Source organism: Plodia interpunctella, chromosome 9, assembly GCF_027563975.2.
Source record: "Plodia interpunctella isolate USDA-ARS_2022_Savannah chromosome 9, ilPloInte3.2, whole genome shotgun sequence".
Lineage (NCBI taxonomy): Eukaryota > Metazoa > Arthropoda > Insecta > Lepidoptera > Pyralidae > Plodia > Plodia interpunctella.
In genome coordinates this window covers 1,027,291-1,051,145 of record NC_071302.1, presented here as the reverse complement: position 1 = coordinate 1,051,145, position 23,855 = coordinate 1,027,291, and the positions used below count along the sequence as shown (strand labels likewise).

The 23,855-nt window shown below is 36.6% G+C and overlaps 2 protein-coding genes across 7 annotated transcripts in view; one reads left to right on the top strand and one right to left on the bottom strand.

Moving 5' to 3' along the window:
- LOC128672712 (uncharacterized protein) overlaps positions 1–11,601 on the top strand; it is a 24,705-nt gene extending 13,104 nt beyond the window's left edge. The window contains exons 10-21 of one of the 6 annotated variants that reach the window (XM_053750021.2): positions 270–348; positions 877–1,034; positions 2,330–2,453; positions 3,179–3,322; positions 4,402–4,515; positions 4,889–4,990; positions 5,551–5,752; positions 6,244–6,375; positions 7,076–7,311; positions 7,820–7,970; positions 8,242–8,838; positions 9,530–11,601. In XM_053750021.2, the coding sequence (XP_053605996.1) occupies positions 270–348; positions 877–1,034; positions 2,330–2,453; positions 3,179–3,322; positions 4,402–4,515; positions 4,889–4,990; positions 5,551–5,752; positions 6,244–6,375; positions 7,076–7,311; positions 7,820–7,970; positions 8,242–8,838; positions 9,530–9,670 (2,180 nt within the window). In that variant the 3' untranslated portion in view covers positions 9,671–11,601. Of the gene's footprint in view, positions 1–269; positions 349–873; positions 1,035–2,329; positions 2,454–3,178; positions 3,323–4,401; positions 4,516–4,888; positions 4,991–5,550; positions 5,753–6,243; positions 6,376–7,075; positions 7,312–7,819; positions 7,971–8,241; positions 8,839–9,529 lie in introns of all 6 variants that reach the window. The other 5 variants (XM_053750020.2, XM_053750025.2, XM_053750023.2 and 2 more) reach the window with 5 other exon arrangements.
- Positions 11,538–23,855, bottom strand: Cnb (Centrobin). Its single transcript, XM_053750027.1, has 9 exons — positions 22,440–23,855; positions 21,899–22,132; positions 17,741–17,995; positions 16,941–17,144; positions 16,194–16,420; positions 15,446–15,548; positions 14,593–14,740; positions 13,883–14,016; positions 11,538–13,013 (listed from the first exon to the last, which is right to left on the bottom strand). The coding sequence occupies exons 1-9, from the start codon at positions 23,715–23,717 to the stop codon at positions 12,885–12,887; spliced, it is 2,712 nt and encodes a 903-aa protein (XP_053606002.1). The 5' UTR covers positions 23,718–23,855; the 3' UTR covers positions 11,538–12,884.

Here is a 23,855-nt window from a genome sequence, read left to right as displayed (position 1 = left end):
GCGCATCGAACGGTCCCAGGTTCGAATCGTACTCGTGCCACTTGAGTTTGTATACAAATCTGGCTCGTGTATGGTAGTTTTTGTAGAACACAACTTGCTAACGGTGAAGGAAAACGTCGTGAAGAAACCTGCACACTGACAGATTAGTTCACTAGTGTGTATCACTAGTTCGGGGCTTCGCTCCCGTGTGCCTTACGTAACAAACATACACACAAACTCTAGCATCTATAATATTAGTAGGGTATAATGATATGACTATGTGTGTACAGCGAGTGAGGAGCGCCGCGGGCCCGCGCGCACGCACAGCGAGGGCCGCGCCTCGCACTCCTCGCTCGGGAACGCGAACAGGTATACTTATATGTTCTCTCTTTCTCTCTCTCTCTCTCATACCCTGTTAAGTTGCATTCGTGGCTGTACACCGCGGAGCCCGGGTAAAAAAAAAAGCGGCATACAACGTGGCAGTGCTGCCAGCCTTCTGGGTATGTTTCTGATGGGTAAATAATTTTATGTTGCAAGTTTAATTAAATATATTTTTTAAATTAAGTACGACAATAAATAATTATTTAAGAGTAATTAGGTACGACAGGCTAAATTTGTTGCTGTCTTGTCGGAAGTTGTACTTACGCATTCAATCTTAATCGCTTTCACTACGCGTTTTAGACATGTCCGTTTCTATCGTGGGTCGACCATAGCGCCATCTGTCTGTAATGTAGAAAACCGGCCGGTATAAATTCAAATCATTTATTCAGAAATTAGACCTTCACAGGCATTTTTTCACGTCAATTTTTATATTAAATAGTTATTTCTATTTGTATATACATACATATACATACTATATGCACTGCATATCCATACTATATGTTTACCCAACAGCAGACGCGGTACATGTGACGGGAACGTGAGCGGGTCCCGTCGCAGGTCCGCGGGCGACGAACAGCAATTGGGGCTGGCGCTCAGAACCCGGACCACTTCCGGACACCAGCTCACGGACATCGAGATACTGGAGCAGGTCACCGTCCTCAATTTGGACACAGGTATGAGTTAGAATATTCGACACTGGCGATAAAAAGCTCTATTGAAGAAGTTTTATTGTCATAAATAAAAGAAAAAAAAAGTTAAAATACCCGTAGCACTGCATAGCCATTACCACTATAACACTACATATCCATACTATATAAATATATATAAATAAAATAAATATTTTAGGACAAATCATACAGATTGAGCTAGCCCCAAAGTAAGTTCGAGACTTGTGTTATGGGATACTAACTCAACGATACTATATTTTATAACAAATACATATATAGATAAACATCCAAGACCCGGGCCAATCAGAAAAAGATAATTTTCCATCATGACCCGACCGGGGATCGAACCCGGGACCTCTCGGTTCAGGGGCAAGAACTTTATCACTGCGCCACCGAGGTCGTCGTATTATATGTATATAATATTATAAATACACAGTAATCTTAAGTTTTTTTTCTCTGTAAGTTAAATGTTAATTTATTTGAGAAAATAAAGTTCTTTAACCTCATAAATGCAAAAGTCTGGACCAATTTTGATGAAATTTGGTGTGCTGGTAGTTAAAGATGGATACTTTTTTTTTTTTACCAAAAATGACTATAATGGGGGGTGTAAGTTTATATGAAAATCGTCTGTTCCGCTTTCGCAAATAAATTCACGCGGGCGAAGCCGCGGGCAAGAGCTAGTTAATTATACTTCTCTCTCTTGTTCATCCTCGCGTGTTCCCCCAGTGTCCGCGTAAAGAATAAACTTTAACAGAGGAATCGGCTCTAATTTTATAAACGGCCCTGCTTGACGTCAACCCTGTTTTCGATATGCTTTTGTTGCCTTTCATCCCATAGTCGCCTCGTACCACGTCCAAGTGATGATCCGATTGTCGGATGGGAGCTACACGCCATAACCAAACGGCTTCTATGACTAACTAATCTTCAAAGACAATGAGAAAATAAACGCAAACCCTGTTCAATATAGTCAATAAGTGTTCAAATAATCCCTTTATCATAAGAAAACTAAAAATTTACTTTCTTATTTGTAAATTTTATATTTACACTGATATTATGTTGTAGTAGCGTGGGAATTTCTCTAGATATGATTTTTTTTTGCTTTGCTGTTTCTTCTTCGTTTATACTCCAACTCTAAGACATAATGCGGAACCTTCGTAAATACATTTTATGATGAAGTTTACTGAATCTTTTTCTTTGGAAGTCGGCAGTAGACTTAATATATAATAAATTTTTGACGTCAATAAATTATGTATTCCTTAATTGAATAAAGAATTTCGAATTAAAATTTATAATTTGACCAGGTGAACGCGTCCCCCTAAGTGTGGCCGAACACAAACTGCCACAGTGCATCAACCCGCTCAGCCTTCACATCATGAGGCTAACATCGGAGTACATCGGCCGCGCCCACGATGACGATAATGCTAGGTAATGCTTGTGTTGTGCCCTCACTGTCGATGATGATAAATTGTGCCTGGTAGTGCTCTCTGGCTGCGAGATTCGATTGTTATAAGTAAAATGTTTGAATAAAAAAATTAATTGTAGAATATACTATATATGGAAATCGCTAATCGAAACATTTTGGGCCATATGTAAGCGGTGGATTGTCATATATCCACATATGTGATTAATATAGTACTTACTATTCCATTGGCCCAAAATGGCCGCTGACAAACCAAAAATCGAAACCGATACCGAAAATATTGGTTTTTGAATATGAATAAAATGCGGAAACGGTTGGGTTTCGCCGCCACAGAGATTAGTTACGCCAAATTTAGTGTTGACTGTTGTAGTGATTCCTGTAAATAAATGTTGATAGCATGATACTTCTTGTTTGCTACAACAATGGAAATTTAATTTTACTTAATCACTAACGAATTATTCCGAAAGAGAAACACATTTCCAAGATTTATACCTGTCTAATATTGTTAAGTTTGTTGAATCATTTCGTCTTTATCCTTAACGAGGGAGACAGATATTGATACACATTTTTGCACATTTATGTGCGTTACATCTTTTCCGAAATATTCATTTAATTCGATTCATATATTGATTTATCTCTTGTTTACTAAAATACATTATATTTCTTTTAATTCAGGCCGAAACGGTTTTAAAAAAGGAATTTTATAAAAAAAATAAACAATAATTTCCAGAACCAAAGTGAAAACCACGCGTATGTACACAGTCCGCAATACGTGGCGAAACCGTCTGTCTATCAGTCTGTACGACTCGACCTTCAACATATTGAGAAAGACTTCGTTACATCGAACCAAATCCGACTTCAGTATACGCACTAGGTTTTTGCCCTATATATTTTTTTAATTTTTTAGCTTTTTTTCCGTCCTGTATAAGTGTTGTGTGTGAGTGAGCTTTGTGTTGTGCTTTTGTGGCGTGTAGCTTAGCGTTTTGGATTTTCTTATATTAAAAAAAAATCGAGGAAAAAAATTGTAAACTAAAATGTACCTATCACGTGACAAAATGCGATTTTGTAGTTAATTTTAATGAAGAAAACTTTAATGGTTGTAATGTAAAAGTCCTGCGGCAATATGTGGAACGTGGAACTATCAAAAACAGATCGGCCACGTAGTTGTTGCCAGCGACTGTAGAGCTGCATTGACTTACTAAAAAATAAAACAAAACTTTTTGCTTTCAATATGATTTGTTTGCTTCACATGTTTAAAATTTTTCGCTCAAAACATTTATTAGGTAAGAAGTTAATTATTTGCGAGGTATTTTATGTCAGCACTATTTGGTCCGGATTATGTATTAATGGTAGACACCAAGCTTTTTCAGCATATCACAACATATATACATATTATAGTAACAATGTAAAACAAAGTTACATACCGTATTTACAGCATAATATAGAATTTGTATGACACGCAAATACATTTCATTGGAATAAGGTATATTTTGTCATAATTTCACGAGTGATATATTTTATTTAGAAAGAGCACCTGCAGGACGATTGCTCTTCTATTATATTTGTTTATCAATTAAGATCTTCAAATGTAACAAAATATTATTGTTACCGTTGGAAAGGTTACATAATTGGCCACTTGACTAAAAAAATAAATACATAAAGGTATTTAAATAACAAAAAACAATATTTAAATGTCACTTTGATTGATCAGTTTTATTAATTACGTAATTTACTATTCTTTTTGTTCTCATTCAAGCATATTAGGAATGCATTTTGACTCTAAAAATCGTGATGTCTCATATACGCACATAACTCTTATACAAGCTCCACGTATTTTGTGTTTTTGACATTAGAAAAAAAGTATAGTTGGAAAGTAGCCAATTATTTCGACCGTTGGCCTGTTGGTGGCGCCACTGTAGCAGTTCACCAATTGATGTGTAACTTGCGTTACAGAGAGACAGACGAAGAGAGTGAAAGCGTGTGTGCGGGCGGAGCGGAGGACGATGTCAAAGATGCTAAAAGGGAGTCAGCTGATCGCCAGACCACGATTCGGAGGAAGACTGAGAAGTGAGTGGCATTTGTTATACAGCTTTAATACTTCACTCTCGCATAAGGGTTTCCTGTAATTATAGTTGTGTGTAAAGTATGTAAAGAGTAAAAAACATATGAGAGCGTTGTTTTGTTGGTTGGCAACACTTAAGTTGAGTACCAATCTTGACCGTTATATTTTGTATATTTAAACTATAGGTAATTAAACGCCTTATTAAAAAAACGCTGTGTAAGGTGTTACTGCATTATCCCGGGCGTGCATTTGACGCCATTATGAAATCAATATGTCGGGTTATATACTCAACACATAACGAATATAGTTTAAAATCCAAGCCAAGACTGACTAAAACGCAAAAAGACATTTCTGAAAAGATTTATGTTTTACTTTTAGCTTTACTTTATGGTATAGTGTTCCGATACCAACAAGCGATCTAGTGAAAAGTCATTCGCAAGACAACATCAACAAGAAGATGAAACATGAAATGAACGCCAGGTGACGACAGAGTTGCCGCTAAACTAACATTTTGCTTCAAACTTTTCTGGAAACTTGTACAATTGACGTCGACAACTAAGATAAAATATATTGAACTAAAATAACTCTTAAATTTGATAAATTTCTGTTTTGTTTTTCGCTACTTTACACATTTATTGGTTTACTAAAAAATATATTATTATTTTATGAACTTTTAATGATTTCGATTTTGTTGAGTGACGTGTTACGTAACAATAACACATTTTATTACATTTAACCTGATTTGTGTGACATATAATAACTATGTAAAATAAACCTAGTATTAGTTTTAAAATGTTATCATGCTTCTTCTTCGCGCGTCGCGTGTCTATTTAAGTCCCACTGTTGGGCAAAAATCGCCCGAAACATATCGTACAAAAAATTACGATACATAAAACGATAATTGACCTGTTTAGATGGTATGTGGTTTGGTATTTATTTGTGCTACAAATTATGAGAAAAAGTAAACTGAAAAATGTTTATATTATTACACACACAAGTTATAATTTATTTCGATGTTCAACATCTTAATCCACTTTCAGGTTAAAGCGCTTCTTCGGCAGTACTGTAAAGCGCACAGTGGACGCGGCTAAATCCCTCGCGGCCGAGGTCTCGTCCGCCCGCCACAAGGAGGACGTGTCCGACATCGCTGATGACGTCAGAGGTGAACACAACATCAAACTCAAGGCGTCCAATTCACACAAGGGACCTTATGACTTCGACGGCTGTGTTAGGCATGTACAGGTAAAAATATAACATAATTATAATTCGAATGGGGCGGGCGTTGTAATCCGCCCTAAATTGCGAAAACTATTCATATTCAAATAAATGTATAATAAATACGCTCTAGGTAAATTATGTATATGTTGTATTACTATGTTGATTATACGATATTATATTCTCGTCATAATTCTCAGCCCACCTCGTCGTACTACTGGAAATAGATCTCCCTTTTTGACGCGCCACTTCCAGTTAACAATACACATGAATTTTCCGTTTTGACTCGGGCGTTTTATATTCTGATGTGTTAGGTGTTTTTTGTGTGAACTTGCCAATCAAGTCTAATCAACCTAATTTTTATCAATTTAATCAAAGTAATATTTGCATGCATGTGGTTTGATATGGTCATATTTTATACTTTCATAACCGAAAATTACGTTCTACCTACGGGCAAAAGCTAGTTAAATATACAAGTTAACCCTTTAACATAAGTACAGTCGTAAATGTTGTTTCAGGAAATGGGCGGGGGGCACGCGGGCGCCGTGTGGTGCTGCAAGTTCAGTGTGTGCGGCAGACTACTAGCAACGGCCGGACAGGACAAACTACTCAGAGTTTGGGTCACCAGGGACGCGCATCATATGTTCCAGGTATGTTATTCTTAAAACAACGGTGTTTTTTAATTTGTATTCTGAGATAATTTCTGTTAATTAAAAACACATGTTTTTTTGGTCGTAAACATATGTTAGATTCCCTTACTTCCGTTTAAAAATATTAATAGGTTATGTATTGAATATTTTTTATGATAATAAAAATAAGATTCAGCTAAGACGACAGAATCGATTGATCTATAAACCGTATTCGATTGACCTAGTTTCATGGAAACTATGACTAGTCAAATCAAAAATCTTTCACTTTTTTGCTGTTTCCAACATATAGACTAATAACAAGACTCCGCCTATTAATTTCGAACTGTTGAAGAACAATATCAATACATATGATATAATACTGCATTATACATGACACTATTAACACTTTTACGAAAGACTAAAAGGTTGTATAAAAATTCTCAAATGCCAGAAAAATAATATATCATATGATAATAAATTGCCAGAAGAAATAAAGCAAATCTTAAATGTTGGGCTCTTTGTGAAAAAATAAATAAGTGTTTATAAAGTTTATTACACTCTGAGCGATTTCTGTGCTGACAATTAATATTTGCACGCTATAACATTTTTAGGTAAACTTTGTACAACGTCACACACTTGTAACGTTTTTATAGCTACGATGTTTTTGAGCAAATAAAAATTATGATTATGAATGCTGAAAAGGTTTCTCGTACTCACACAGGACATGCGAACGAAATACAACGCAGAACAGAAGTCGTCCCCGACGCCGTCGCAGGAGTCGCTGGCGCCGCTGGCCGCCGCCGCCGCCGCCGCCGCCGCCGAGCGCCCGCTGTCGCCCGCCGCGCCCTTCAGCCCGAGGCCCTTCTGTGTCTATGCTGGACACACGTCAGATTTACTGGATGTCTCCTGGTCGAAAAATTACTTTATCTTGTCTTCGTCTATGGATAAAACTGTGAGGTGAGTCACTATGTCGTTTGAACTAATAAACACTTATCGGTAAAACAGCACTGCTATGAATCTTTATAATATCGTCTTCCATGAAGGAAACAGTCACCATTTAGCGGTCGCTATCTCCCGATGAGCCCTTTCCGTGTTTTTGCTGGACTCGAAGAATTACTATTTTGTCTTCGGTTATGGAAAAACTGTGGGACGAAATATTCTCCTTAATACATGACACTAATTAATTTGAAATTTCATGAAAGCTGGAAGCCATGATGCAGATAAATATTGTGTTATTGTCGACAACAGGTTAACGGTAAAACTTATCGGTAAAATAGTAGTTTATTTATTATTTCAATCAGAAGAAGAAAATGCAACGCGGATTTTTAATTTCATTTGTGATTTAAATTCCGAGTCGAAGTCGAGTCGCGAGTCACAGCTTAACACATAAACTCAATTACTCCAGTTAGCTTGAAGAATTTTCTTACAACGAGCGTGTAAAACAACTGTTACTTTATGATCACAGATTGTGGCACATCTGTCGCGGCGAGTGTCTGTGCTGTTTCCAACACATAGACTTCGTGACGGCCATCGTCTTTCATCCGAGAGACGACCGCTATTTCCTGTCGGGCAGTCTCGACGGCAAGTTGAGACTCTGGGACATTCCTGATAAAAAGGTTATTTTAAATTATTTTCTAGTTTATTATTATGTTCACTTATATTTATTTTTATTACAAAACATGTAAAAGGTTTTTCTGTCAGTCAACCAATTATAAATATAATTAATTACACTCCACTAACAAGCCCGCAATGCAGATAAACGTGGTTTTCTAGTTACGGAACTCATGACTATCTTGTAAAGGGTAAAGACGTATTAATGTATCTGTAATTTTGCACAAAGTTTTAAATCTAAAACATTTGAAAGTTTCAACCGGAAAATAATTTCAGGTGGCCGTATGGAACGAAGTCGACGGCAAAACGAAGCTGATAACTGCGGCTAACTTCTGTCAGAACGGGAAGTTCGCGGTCGTCGGCACCTACGACGGCCGGTGCATATTCTACATCACGGACCAGCTCAAATACCACACGCAAATAGAAGTGAAGTCCACCAGAGGAAAGAACTCCACAGGACGAAAGATCAGCGGAATCGAACCTATGCCAAACGACGACAAGATCCTCATAACCTCCAACGACAGCAGAATAAGACTATACGACCTTAGAGACTTGAACCTGTCATGCAAATATAAAGGTTATGTTAACGTTTCGAGCCAAATCAAGGCGTCATTTTCGCATGACGGGAAATATATAGTGAGTGGATCTGAAAACCAATGTATTTATATATGGAAGACATATCATGATTATTCTAAATTCACGTCGGTTAGAAGGGATAGGAACGACTTTTGGGAAGGCATTAAGGCTCATAATGCGGTGGTGACGTGTGCGGTTTTCGCACCAAACCCCGATCATATGATAAGGATGATCGCGGAGAGAGAGCAGGAGGCAAGATTGGCGAACAATGAGGGTGATAAGGAGGTCGATGAAGTGGTGAGTTGATTTTTACAAGTTTTTATTTGGTTTCAACTGTCTGTTATCAAATCTTGCAAGTTAACTTTCACCTCGTTCCGTTTGTCTTGAGTTGGAATTTTCCACATCCCTTTAGTTTTCATGACAATGCATTATTATGATAAGCATGTCTGTGTACCGCGGAATCAGCTCCCATCGAGGGAACTCCTCAACTTGCTTAATTGACGGGTTTGAAAAAACGGTAGCTTCTTCACTGCTGCTTTAAAAGTTGGCAGTAGACTTGTTTAAAATACGTATTTTTGACGTTAATAAGTGATGGACAGTCAGGGGCGGCTAAACCTGAACCCCTGTAGTAGTAAGTTACTTAACGAAGTTAGGTTATCTGCTGCCAACTGTACAGCTTAAAATAAGAATTCTCAATTTTAATTGTGTATTTCCATGGAATTAGCAGGTTCTCCGTTGTACAAAGTACTTACTAAATCCATGGTAATTCCACCTTCAAAGAAGACATTGTCCAGCGACAGAGCTGTCAATGTGAACAATATGCCGCCTTTTTTTTGTAAAGAGAAAATAAATGTCTACTACATTGGGATTACACGGAGACGACGAAGCCAACATTTTTTTTATTGAATCCCTCGAAAATTTCCCGACATTCCTCAAGATCGCATCTTTTCAGACATTTGTGTAAAAAAAACTTGTTTTTTTTAATCAGAAAAGCGCAGAAGGCGGCATGGTGTCGTCATCGCAGACGGGTCACGTGCTGGTGAGCGCGGACTTCAGCGGCTGCATCAAGGTGTTCGTGCACAAAGCTAAGCCCAAACACAGCTCACTGCCGGCCTCCGCACTCGCATAGATTATTATAAATGATCTTTTATGGTCTTCATCCCATTTTAATTCGAGTCTGCTATATTAATCACGTTTCTGTTGAGGTTCTGGCTCCGTCTTTATAGGTGATATTTTAATGTAGAAAGATTTTCGATAAACTTCGATATAGACAACTAGATGTTGCCCGGGGCTTCGCTTTCGTGGGCATTTTGAGATAAAATATAGCCTATAGCAATCTTGGATAATGTAGCTTTCTAATGGTGAAATATTTTTGGAAATCGGTTCGATAGTTTCGGAGATTACTCGCCTTAAAACATACAAACTCACAAATGCTTACCTCTTTATAAGTATAGTATAGATTTATCTAGATATGATCTATATTGATGTTCATTGGAAATGTTTCTTAGTGTGTTATTGCTGACACTGGTGTCATATTTTGTTCAAGTCGCCTAAGAAATTTATGACTATAGTCTCAAGTAGTCGCGCATACACGTGTGAACTAAATAGTCAACCAGTGTGCAGGTTTCCTCACGTTTTCCTTCACCGGAAGCAAGTGATGGCTTTCTATGAAAACTAACGAGTCGATTGGTATAAAAACCCATGTGACACGAGTTAGATTCGACTATTTACGGGTATCTTAATCACAGTCTTTTCGATAGTCTATCGATATGAAAGGAAGTAGGAATTCCACCCCATCACTAGTTGGCGTTCGACCATAATTTATTTTTGAAATAACTTTTTTCTGTGTTGCAGTAAGTTATGAAATTAACTTTCCTTAGCGGGGTTCCCTAATAGGTTCGACATCAGAGCCCTCAAGGAAGTAGTATATTTGGAATGTATTATAATTATATTCCAAAAAAGAAATTACGCAACAAATGGTAGCTGTGAAAGGGCTATAAAAATATATCGAGTCTCTAAATTGTTTTTTGTTTTTTACGTTTTTGTGTCTGATATATAAGAAAATCGGTAAATTTTTATTTATTTATAAAATTATTTTATTGAAGTATTAATTGATTAAGGCTAGCTCAACAGTCATTTTTATATGTTTTAGCGTTTTTTTGTTTACAGTTCGGTTCATGAAATAAAAATATAAAATTGCACGAAAAAAATTATTTATGACATATTGTTATTGCAGAAATTAGTCAGTAAAAATTGCCAAATTCAATGTATGTCTTGAGCCGGGTCCACAGCGCGTGTTTTGCCCTATGTAAATATTTAGCAAAATCTACACAAAATATTGTTTCAATACAGAATGATTTCTTATATATTGCCATTATTTTATCTACATGCTCAGTCGATGGCACTGAACAACTTCTCGTATGGAAGCAATCTTGATATCTGAAGAAAAAAAAGTCTACTGATCCATACATTTTCCACAACTTAGGTATTTAATTTTGTATAGAACAGCTGATTTTTTTTTCGCGATTTCGGAGTTACTCCCACACTAAAAGTTGTTCAGAATCATGGGCTGAGCGTGTAGACAAAATATTGTCAATGTATAAAAAGTTACCCTGTACACAAAATTCTCAACAAAATCAACAACACAACAAAATCACCCCCGGGCGGGCCGAGGGACAGGGTGCTGTTATATCATCCGCCACTCGCTTTCGCTGGAGACCCGGTTTTACAGTTTATATGTATGTTTATACTCGCATTGGTACGTTTACGCCAGCTCTCTTCATACAATATCGACGCTAGCCGTTTAGTTTTAAGTTGTTTATATTATTTTTACAGTATAGGCTGTTTGTCCCTTCATTTAACTTTCTTCAAAATTTGTAATAAGTTCTTGCCTTAATATTAAAGCCATGTGATCACATTATCTTAAGTGTACATTGAATATTTAGTGTGTATGAAATCGGAATGCCATTGTCGTTTATCAAATAAAAGAATATATATATTTTTAACTCGCATTTATGTACCATCAATAAATCGTTATATTAATAAAATATCGTATTTCGTTTTGTGTTGTCTCAGTCTATGAAGAAATCCACTAAAATATTTTCCTAAGTTATTTTTATTGGCAACACCTTATTCAAAGTTGCCATTTGGCAATAATGTGGCACGTTTGTGTTATGACTTTCTTGACAACCTATACAAAATAAACCAATCTTTTATTCTATAAATTACATATTCTAAAATAGATAACTAAACGAAAACTTAATATGGAGATTATAAATAACAATCATATGAAAATATATATGGGCATTGTAATATCCACATATTCTAGTAAAATAAAGATAATTCTTGAACATAGCAATCAATAACTATGGAATGTCTCAAACATCGATCGTTAAAAAATAAACACTGAAAAATTACTTACAGAACTTAAAGCACATAGTTGTTTCTTATATCCCATTATCTAATTTCATTAAAATTAATAATTGCAGGCGCGATCCAATCGCGCACTCATCTTCCACCAAAATACACGTCACTTCCACTGGCCATGCATGAGCGTCTGTCCAGTATCATCTATCCTTATACAGGGTGATTTCTTATGCATTGGTATTATTTTATCTACACGCTCAGTCGACAGTACTGAATAACTTTTCGTATGGAAGCAACCTTGAAATCTCGAAAAAAAAAAATTATTACTGATCCATATATTTTTTGTATAGAACAGTTGATTTTTTTTTCACGATTTCGGATTTACTCCCATACTAAAAGTTGTTCAGAATCATGGACTGAACATGTAGACAAAATATTGCAAATGTCACCCTGTTTAGTATTGCCCCTTGCGAAAATTCGCGACGCGATACGATGCGACAATGGTAGCGTTGTAGTTGTGTGTGTATTGTCAAAGCTACAAAACACATACATTTGATATTAACGTCTCGCGCCATTTTGTCCATAAGACTGGCTACACCTGCCGCGTGAGCAATCTAGAGTCAAGAACGATGCACATATTTAATAGAAAAATAAGGCAGTCTTGTTTCGTTTCTTACTCTTTCTCTCTCTCACACCTGAGCGTTTTCCCGGTTTCTTCCTCGGCCGTTGAGCGTCTTTTTTCTGATTAAAGAGACAACCTTTCTGTTGTCTCTTAAATCTGAACTTGTGCCGAAGGTCTAAGTTAACGTAACCATTATGTAGTTATAAACTTTTACATTACAACATGGGCCTAGATATCCTAAGAATAAATTAGAAAGTGCAGTGAGATTCCTTCTTTGATAATTCATTACATATTGCGAGAGTTGTCTATAATAAACAAAATGATAAAATTATATCCATACTAATACAGTCGTGAGCTAGGCCTTCCAGGGCGGTTTACTGCTATTGAGACTCCTCCTCTTGTCGCGGCGCTCGGGGCGGTCGCTGGTGGGCTCCTCCGGCCGCGTGTCGCCCCCGCCCTCTAAGTTGGGGGGCTTCGTTAGCAGCTGGAATACAATTATAATGAAAATATATGACTTTGCAGATAGCTCTAATATTCTTCTTTTCGAGTGTGTTAATTGTTAACGACTGGTGTCAGATTTTAATCAATACGCTCAAAGGCAACTTGAATTTTCGACTACCTATCGCGTTTAGTGGCTAATGAACCATTGTGCAGGTTTACCCATTATGTTATGAAAACTATTTACTATACATGAGTCACATTGGTATACAAACTCGTGTGGGACCAGGATTCGAACCTGGGACCTTTCCTTTACTGTTGTCGAACTATCGATATTTTAACAATAGATAGTGGCAATCGAAAACTATACTATCTGTTCATTTCCTCCCCACCACTGCGATACAAGTCGTAGCGTTATGTTAGAACATTAATAATGTGGTTGCGATGCGTTTACGAGCGAGGATGGGACGTAACCTTATCGTTTGCCACACTATCGATAGTATCGATAAATATCACTAAAGCTAAAAAATCTAATTTTAGTCTGATTACGTACAATAATAAGATTGAAGACACTTTCGTCAGATATATGAAACTTTAAGAGCATGAGAAGTGAAAAATTATTCTAACCTGTTGATTTTCAGATTTATAATTAAGCGACCATTCCGTACAAAATCGAATCATTTATTCAGAAATTAGTGCCTTCATAGGCACTTTTCCACGTCATAGTCTAAATGAAATGATATTTACCAAAGATTTTCGGAACGACCACTGCCGAGAAAAAATGCCGAAAGAAACTCATTGAAACAGTGTTGGTCCCTATCATGCCAGAAGGGCTTACCATTTTTTAAAAAGTATAAATTACAGACAGCTGTTAAAAAAAAAAAAAGAAATAGGCGTGACAAGATCCAATCTCACCAGTTTGACGTACTGCTGCAATTCGTTGTCGCTCAAGCCCTCGAAGTTGAACTTGTCAGCGCGCGCGGCGCACAGCGGCGGCGCCGCCGGCGGCAGCTTCGGCGGCGCCAGGTCCGTCGGCAGCGGCGTCGCCACTATATATATACATATATATACACGTCAGTGGCAACACTTTTTCAAGTTGGATACTATAATTTCATAGTAGCTAATATTAGAAAAGCAAAATTAAGTTTGTTAAATCTTCACGCTTTATCTACTCAACCATTAGGGTAGATGGAAATTTTTATTTTGATGACTCTTCGAAACCCCTTCTAATTATTACTAGCGGCCCGTCCCGGCTTCATTCGGGTAAGAACATAATAAATGATACACCTAAACCTTCCTCAGCAATCACACTATCTATTGGTGAAAACCGCATGAAAATCCGTGGATTGGTTTTTGAGTTTATCAGGACACACCACACCACCAAGACCTCTTTATAGCCCGGGAAAAAAAAACTGTGCCTGCGAGAAATGACGCAGGCGAAAAAGCTAATACAAATCAAACAATTTTGCTGTAATTTATTAGTTTTTTTTTAATGTGTTACCTAATATATTTTTAATTTATCGAACACCAAAAAAATATTTTTCTTGTGACGACGAACAAATGTAATTTATTTTTAAAGATAAAATTATTCTATTTGTTTGATTATAAGATATATAAAAACATACCGCTCTCAGCCCTGGTGAGGTCCAATGAGGAAGTGTTGGGATTCCCGTTGGTCAGTATGAGTAAAGCCTGCCTCCACTGAGACTCCATGACGCCGTGCAGCTGCGAAGCGATTTGGCCGCGCCGGCGCCGGTACGAGTCCAACTTGCTCTGAGAAAAGGTAGCCTATGTCACTCCTGCATGTTTCGTCTATCTCTGTGCCAAATTTCATCAAAATCGACATAGTAGGTAGTATTTGAGTTTATTCGTTAGAAACATAAAATAAAAATACAAATTTATTCTCTGTATAATATTAGTATGACTGTCTGTCACGGATTTTGATTAAATTTAGAATAGATTACAGTTTAATGACTTGAGGTCAAATGTAGGTTACCGCGGGCGAAGTTATGGGCGACATTTTGTTCATCATGAGTGAGTGGGTTCGCATTTAGATTAGTTTTTTTTCTTATTGTGTGTATTATTGCAAATACTATTGTTGATTGTCAGATTTTTAAAGGCATCTGGCATGACTTTTACTACCACTTACCATAATCTAGTGGCAAGTAGCCACATACTCACTAGTGAACTAACTGTAAACCTAAATTTTTGATTAGTGTGAAATGCGAGTGTTCAGCTGAAGTGGCGTAGTGTTAAGTTCATGTAATGTAAGTTCATGTCGTACGAGGCGATTAAGGGATAAGAATCTTCACAGCTGCTAGGCAACAATAACATTCCCAAAGGTTGTCAAATCACAGCAAAGAATAATAAAAAATAAGGTTCACTTTTTACGCTGACTTCGGCCGGGCTTAGCTGCACACAGCCATACAGTCACAGCCCCGAATGCAACCGTGGACACGCGAAGAGAGAGACACTTACCTCAAGCAAGCCGATCTTCTCGCTGGCCTGCGCCAGTTGAAGCCTGTACAGATTAATTTCTTCCTTCTGCTTCTCTTCTAGAACATTTATCTCCAATTTGTGTCTGGAAATAATAATAAAAATTAGACTTGGATGTCAAAAAAATTCTGGACCCTTGGACCTGCGACCAACCATTACGAAATTACATAATATTTTATACACAATCTGAAGTAGTTTTTCTTAATATTTGTTTTATGCTTTTTTGTTCAGTTTACTAATTTTAGTTTAAAGTAATTACTAAATAAATACTAATATTATTATTACCAGATTTTATTTCATCTCATCTTTGCACCATCACAATGGATCTAGCGAATTGTCACAATATAATAGATTACAAAACAGAAACACGAAATCCTAACTTCCATACTAGTATTATAAATGCGAAAGTCTGTCTGTCACACATTCACGGCTAAACTATTAGGCCGATATTGATGAAATTTGGAACAGATATAGTTAATGAAAACATCGAATCGTCGAAACATCGAGGGTAAAGGTAGGTTTAGACGGATACTATTTTCAGCCGACTAAATTACGGCGTCTAAACACTTTCGGCGCCATTTTTAGCCAATATAAAAATAATATTTAAATGGGTGGGGGTCACTGGCGTCAAAAAATAAGCGCGTGTTCTATTCCGTGCCAGCGCTGGCATGCCGCGAGAAAATGGCGCCGAAAGTGTTTATATGGTACCTTAATAGTTTGAAATACTTACTGTTCCTGTATCCTCTGCACCTGCTTGCCGCAAGCGTCCAGCACGTCCCTGTGCTTGCTGGCGTTGTCCATCTCCATCTCCCTCTCCGCGCGGTCCAGCTGCTGCTGGAACTCCTGCAGCTTGCCCAGCACGGCGTCCTCCAGCTGCTTCTGGTAGTGCAGCTTCAGCTCGTTCTTTTGCAGCTCCAGCAGTTTGTTCAGGGATTTCACTTCGTTTTCCAGGGTTTCCTGTATAGGAAAAGGGAATGATTTTAAACGAAATTTCATATCCATGTTAATATTATAAATGTCAAAGTGAGTTTGTCCTTCCGCCATAACGGAGTGTATTAGATTGATGTGATTTTTGACGATGCACGGGCGAAATTCCTGGTCGTAAAATTTGTATGTATGTTCCATAGGTAATGTAGGGGAGTACTAAAAGAGGCTTTCTCATAAAAATATACAAAATCGCAAACAAAAGCTAGTAATAAATACTGAACCAATGTGCACACTAACGCCACCATCAGATTTTTATCTATTTATTTTAAATATTTATTTTAAATAAGCTCTTGTGTTATGTTAGTGTTAGACTAAGTTTATATGAGACTGACTGCAGACAAACTGTGTAAACAGTTTTGCAGAACAATGTTATGTAATATAATGAATACTTTGTTTAATAATAAATAAATAATTTGGTTTTTGCTATTTATAAAAAAATTACAAAAAGGTAGCGCTGGTGAACTAAAAGCGCCCTCTGATGTCCACTTACACATTTCTTCAATAAATCTTCACTCAAACTATGCTTGTCACTCAACTGTCGCTCGAGCATGCTGCATCTCGCTCTCTCCTCATTCACCTTCCCTTTCAGCAGGTCCCTCTCCTGCACGGTCAGTGATGTCTCTTCATGGAATGATTGTAACTTGTGGCTCAGCTCAGAGGCTTTATTTTTTGTAGATTCATGCTCGGATTTTTCCTGGGAAACATTTTTTATTGTAAATTAATAAATCTAATAAAAATATAGAATGAGTAGAAAATAGATTTTTGATGAACTTTCAAAAAAGTTGTCATTTTCATACCATATCGAATGATCATGATTAGTTGATAAACACATAGTGTTACCAACCACAGCACAGTTATTTATTTACTACTCTTTATAGACTGTAGTTAAAAAGCTATCTAGTAAATTTTCAAAGATTCCCTAGATATATCCATGAAATATTTTTATAAGCTAAGAGCACATTTTAGTTTTCTAAAAGTGATGGACCAAGCAAGCTATCTAATAACTAACTAAAAGCTATCTAATGAATATAACAAAAAATAAAGACAGTCTGGGCAAGGAAACAGAATCATTCATTAAAAATACAAATAATAAAACAAAATAAAACATAAATAATTGCAAAGTCAATCAAAAATGCCACCCCGAATTGTACCCGGTCCAAAAGTACCCATAACGCTAGCTGCGTTTCCTCGTTGGATAGCAATTGATAGCCTTTGAACCAAGTACCATCCGGAGCGGTAGTCATAAACAGAATGGTAACAGGTAGTCGGAAACAGAATGGTTATTCTTACCTTCTCCAAAGCTTCCTCTAAATTCTTCACACAGTCAGTAGACTGTTTATTAAGCCTCATAATCGTCTCATAATTCTCTTTCAACATGCCTATCTCTTTATCCTTACTGGCAACGACTTCTTGTTCTTTAGCCAATTGTCTCTCCATCTTCCCCTGCAACTCTTTGATTTCCAAGTTGAGTTGCTTACATTTCTCCTGGTAGTCGTGGGCCAGATCCAATGCTTTGTAGAGTTCAGCTTCAAAATGGTTGGTTTTCTAAAAAAGAAATTTTAATAAAATAGAAACCCACTCGGATAATTATGTTATGTAAATGTTTAAACTTTCTAATAATTTTGTAAATGCAAAAGTTTGTAAAGTTTGTATGTTGTATGTGAATATGTTATGTAAAATCTACTAAATGGATTGAAATCTGCCCTGGTATAACTAAAACGCCGTTATTTGCCAAAGGCTTGTTTCGAGTAAAACGTCGAAAAGCGTGGTAAAAATTTAAATCGATGTCATTCATAAATGACAACACTTATTTAAAACTTGAAGGTACCAAAACATAGATCAAGTAAAATACTATCTAATGACTAACCTATTATTTTAGAAACACATTTTTTTTATAATAATAAAACGTTTTTTGCGTTTTAGTATATTATCTATGATACCAAAATCTTATGAGTCATCGACTAAAATGCCGCTTCGTAAAGAGTAACGGCTTTTTAGCGTTACTATTTCATTTAAAAAATATATTTATTAAAATGCTAAAAAAATCATGACTTCATGGTAACTTAAATGTCGTTATATCCCATAACGTTGTTTTAGTTACAAAAAACTATACTTATGATACTAATTCATGTTAGGCTTTTGTGTGATTAACGGCATTTAACTGCTTTCAAGTCTGCTAAACTATGAATATATTTTAATTTGAAGATTAAATTCGGTTCATTGTTACGCTTAAACGCAGTTAAACTAATTACCTTCTAAATTAACGGCATTTAAGTGCAACAGTATAAAAAATATTGGAAGATAGTATTGATCAAATTGAATTTAAAGTTATCAAAATACAGGATTGAAAACAATTGTTTTATCAATTCAAATTCCGCTGTTGTAAAGGGGTGTCTAATATTCTAATATTTAATTCGTTTGGGGGTGGTTCGCAGAGCGTTTCGACCGCTGCGGCTGTGCGGTCATTACAATCCGTAATTTTTTTTTGAGGAAGGAATCATTTCCAAAATCAATCATTCATCAGTGCTGGTAGATTTCCCAGACATCATGCGCTTAATGATATAATTCGTTATGGTAAGTGCAAATATTCCTTGTGTTCTGGAACCACCTGGACTAAGTCGCACGGATGGCAAGCGTCCCAATGGCTTAATTTTGGTACTCTGGCAAAAGGGACGATGTTTGCTTTGGGACGCAACGTGTGTAAGTACGTTTGCCGCTTCTCATATCAGAGATTTCGTTCGTGAGGCGAGGTCAGCAGCGGACAATGCGGCTAAACAGAAACATGCTAAGTACCAATTACTAAAACCATACAACAACCATATTTTTTATTATATTTTTCCTGTTAGATTAATAAAATATTTGACGAAGCATGTGGCGGATATTTTTAATTGTATTTTGCAAAATAAATCATTATTATTAATTAATGAAATCAATCATTCATAACTACAGTACAGAGTAAATAATGTAAAGTCATATAGTAAAACTCATTCTTGTCTTTGTTAAAATTTGAAAGATTGTTATGACAGTGCGACCATAGCGGTCGAAACGCTCTGCGAATCACACTTGGGTGTAGCTGGGAAATCTCAGGTAGGTACTTCGGAACAATAATTGCCATCAACAGTATTTTTACGCTTGCTTTTTTGCGGAGGCCTTGTAGCTCGGGTGTAGTCTTTTTACAGCTGCAGGTATCGGTGAGACTCTATGTTGTTGGTTAATATTAAAGTTCTTCGTAAGATCATTTGATAATTTGGCTTACTAATTCTTACTCGACTTGAATTTGACATAACCTCACTCATTGGGCGGGTCTAAAGCGTTGATTGATCGGACTAATGCGTTGTTCGGACACGCTCGACGCGCCGCGCAACGCCCCGTGAATCTTCCTCATAGTCCGGCCCTTGATCGAACATCACTCTGGACTGACGAAAACTAACATTACTTTTTTATTTTAAAAAAATATTAATTGTAACGGATGGCCATATTGAAACTTAAGAAGAATATTACATACTGACATCAAAATATGCGTTTGATTGTCAAAAGTACCATTTGACCGCCATCAGTCCCAAAATGTTGACAGTCTATATTATGCGATGTGTACATAAGTTCCTCAAGATCAACATGCCAAACATTATGCGATGCTAAAATATACTTATATACTAGACCCTTTTTTAGCGTCATCAGTCACATCTTCTATTAACAAGTTTACGTCAAAAAGATATTCCGCGGTGACTATCGATCGAACATCTATCAAGAATACAATATTTTAATCGTGTTTGACTACAAGGGAAACGCTTTACGGCAGTCGCTAACACTAATCACACAAGGTCACAAGCTCCCAGAGTATTATAGCAAACTAATGTTATTGTCATTAGACAGGATAAGTTTATTGTGCAATCTTCAAAACTGCTTAATTCCCGAAACCGAATAGCTACAAATGCCATTTTTAATTTTCTATATAATTTTTAGATTCCATGTGAACTGAAGGAAGCAAACTTATCCAGTCCGAGAGGGCGTCGCTGCTGTTGAATAAATTTGAAATCTTCAAAATAACTTCAGAAAGTATTTCTGGTCGTCAGATCAAATATCTTTGTTATTCCTCGAGCTGACAGTTCGTTATTGTACCTTAAATGGGCGTGGTTAGCAAATTTAATGGCGATTTGATTGGATGTTAGTTTCAGGTATGTTATTGCAAAATGGAGTGGAGGAATGAGTTAAGGACTGAGAATACGGGGTAAATTTTGAAGTGATAAAAGCTCATTACAAGTAATATCAATTTTTTTCTTTGCCATCTCTAAAATACATTTACAGCCGAAATTCTGTAACAATAAAATAAATACTGTGTATATATGTAAATAAATATGTGTATATATGTATGTGTATTATTAAACACAAAAATAATATTTATTACTAGTTGTCCTATGTCACATGTAGACCTCGAGAGTATTTTTTAGTCTTTTCCATCATAGCCTCTCCGTAACATCATAATAGAACGATATGAATATACCTATTTGAATACATATTACATGCATGGCAGGTATTTTATGAATATATAATATTATTAAACACCTAGCTAAAAAACTACTCACCTAAAGCGTCATCGTTGCGAAATTGGCGGGAGCAGACCCGGAGCAAGCGCTTGCGACTCACTAATTCGACCTCCGACCTCTCCGATGGTACCGCGCGCGAGAGACGTTAACGACATTTTAGTGTATCACTGTGAGATAACGACACTGCAGTCTAACAGTGGCGGACAACACATTGTTTGAATATTTTCGAAAAGCCGCTATTGGCTTGTAACATACGAAAAGTCAAACATTAGTAGTAAGCTATAAAGCCGTTATACGACGTTAATCACATTTAAGTCTAGCTTTTTCAATTAACGACGTTTTAACTTAACAATATAATACTGCTCTATTAGAAATAAAATAACAATAACACAGTTAAAGTATTTTTACCCCTTTATAGCGCAAAAAATGCAGTTAACGGCAATATTGACAAGCAACCTTATGATATTTTTTTTAACAAAGGTATGAGTTATCCAACCTTAGCGGCTGTATAGACTCGCAAAGTTACTTAAACGCATTTTAGCCTATTTGACAAGCAAAATATGTGTACATAACGGCAATTTTACAATTGTTATTTCCAAAACTAATCAAGCTATCGAAAAATCGCAAATACAGATCGAAAGAGCTTTTTTTTCTCATTTTCTTGCAAACCAAAATTAAAAATCGCCCTGATGTCAGATAACGGCATTTTAGTTATACCACGGCAGAAATGAGAGTTATATTTTGCAATCAATCTATTTTGCAAAAGGGATGTTAGAAAATGAAGTTATGATAGATGATTTATGTCCAATATAAATATCACTACATAAATCATCTATCATAACTTCATATTGGTATAAATAGTACATAACAATTTCTGTAACTAAAATTAAAATTAATTTCTCACCTTTTGCGCTTCCCCAGCAACCATTTTAAAGTTGTCCACCTCCCGTACCATCTTCTCCAATGCCGTCCGGTGTCTCTCCTCAGCTTTGTCCAGGCTTCCGGTAATTTTGAGCCAGGCTTCCCTTAGCTTAGTTATTGCGGAGTCTTTGGCTCGGTCCACTTTGAGCGCAACTGCCAGCTTCTCCTGTTGATCCAGGATCTTCTTTTGTAACTGTTGGATCATGGCTTCACAGTGCTAAAACAAATTACCTGTTAAATGTTGTTTGCAAAATTTGACTTGTACTTAGAAGAAATAGCAACTTCTCAAGTTCTCACATTAATTTCTTCCAAAAAAGTAAATTCACCATAGAATTTTCAACACTGCCTGATATAGACACATCAGAAGCCCCCAGCTTTTTGGAAGTAAAAAAAATGTGATTAAACCTAACTATGGTCACAACTATGTTAAGGGTTACAATACACTGCAGTCTTTTATAGAATTTGTGTCTGAAATTAATAAAAAATGAAATAACATTGGTAAAATGATTGAAATACATCCTCACTTCTCTTTTCAACCTCTCCTCTTCCAGTTTCAAAGTCTCTCCTCTCTCTGTCCTATCTCCTTTTTCCCCCCAAAGCTCACTCAAACTCAACAGATCTGTATCAATAGTTTCAACCAACTTATTCTGCAAAGCAGCTAACTTCAGACCTTCCTTATGTTCTGACACATAAGGTCTCATTTGTGGCATTTTGAATTCCTCCTTTTTAGGAGATTGCAAGTAACTGTCTGTTGTTGTACGACTGTAGTTAGATTTGTATTGCTCCAAAACTTTGGATGCTCGGTCATATATCTTGTTTGATGATGGTCTAAATGTATCCAAATAGCTTGAACTTTGCGGCATTCTTTTAGGGGTAGAGGTAGGTTGGACATCTTTTGTTTCAGAAAAATTTAGTCTGCGAATACTAGGAGATTTAGTTTCAACTTTACTAGGTTCTTTAGATATTGGAGTCTGTTCCACTTCATCATTCTGTTGATAATTCTGGGAACATGTGGTCAATGGTTTGTCAGACTGAGACACAGTTGATCCAGGATTACTTTTAACTAAATAAATGTATTTATCCAGGATATCACTTGACACAATTCTTCCACTTGGTAATTTGACTCTGTCAGCATTTTTAGGGTCTAAATTGTGTGAAATATAGTCTCTAGTAGCTTTGATTACATTCTCTGGGCTAAGTGAAGTCTCCTGTTCTTTATATTTTGTGTCTGGGCTCTCATATGCCTCAACTTTAGTCAAGAATTCATCTATCTCATGCAGAAGCAGCTTATCATTATTTTTACTAGGAGTAGAGACAATACTGCTTATATCTCCATCCATACTTAGTGTGTCATTAATATTAGTCTTTTTTGTATTGTTATCTTCTTCTAAATGCAAATGAGGTACTTGTTTCAGGGTGCTACAAGAGTCGAGGCTGGTCAAAGAGAGTTCCCGTCTGTGTTCTCTTTTAGAAGTTTTACGACGGCGTCTTCGAGGGAAAGTAGAAGATTTGCGGTCAAAGCTTAAATTGTTAAAGCTTTCTGATGCCGTATTCCAAAGCTTGCGTCTCGAACGCGACGCGGTGCTGGAAACAGTGTCACTGAGTTCCAAACTTTCTAACCTAGATTCCAGACAGTGCACTTGGTCCACTAGCTTGCCAAGCACTTGAGCCGTGCACGAGACAGGTTTGTGCACTACGGTTCTAGAGGAATCTAAAAGCGAGTCTTCGGATTCCGATGTTTGGACCAGAAAAAAGTTTGGTGGTATCAGCAGTAGCACATCTGTATCGTCTGTTTCACTCATCACAATATCTTACTATAGTACAGTTATAATCAAAAGCCATCATTAAAATAACAGTCATAACAGCTAATTATTATAAATTCAGCCGACCCGATGTTTGTTTGTAAAATCAACTAACATCCAAGTGACAGAGCGGCCGTT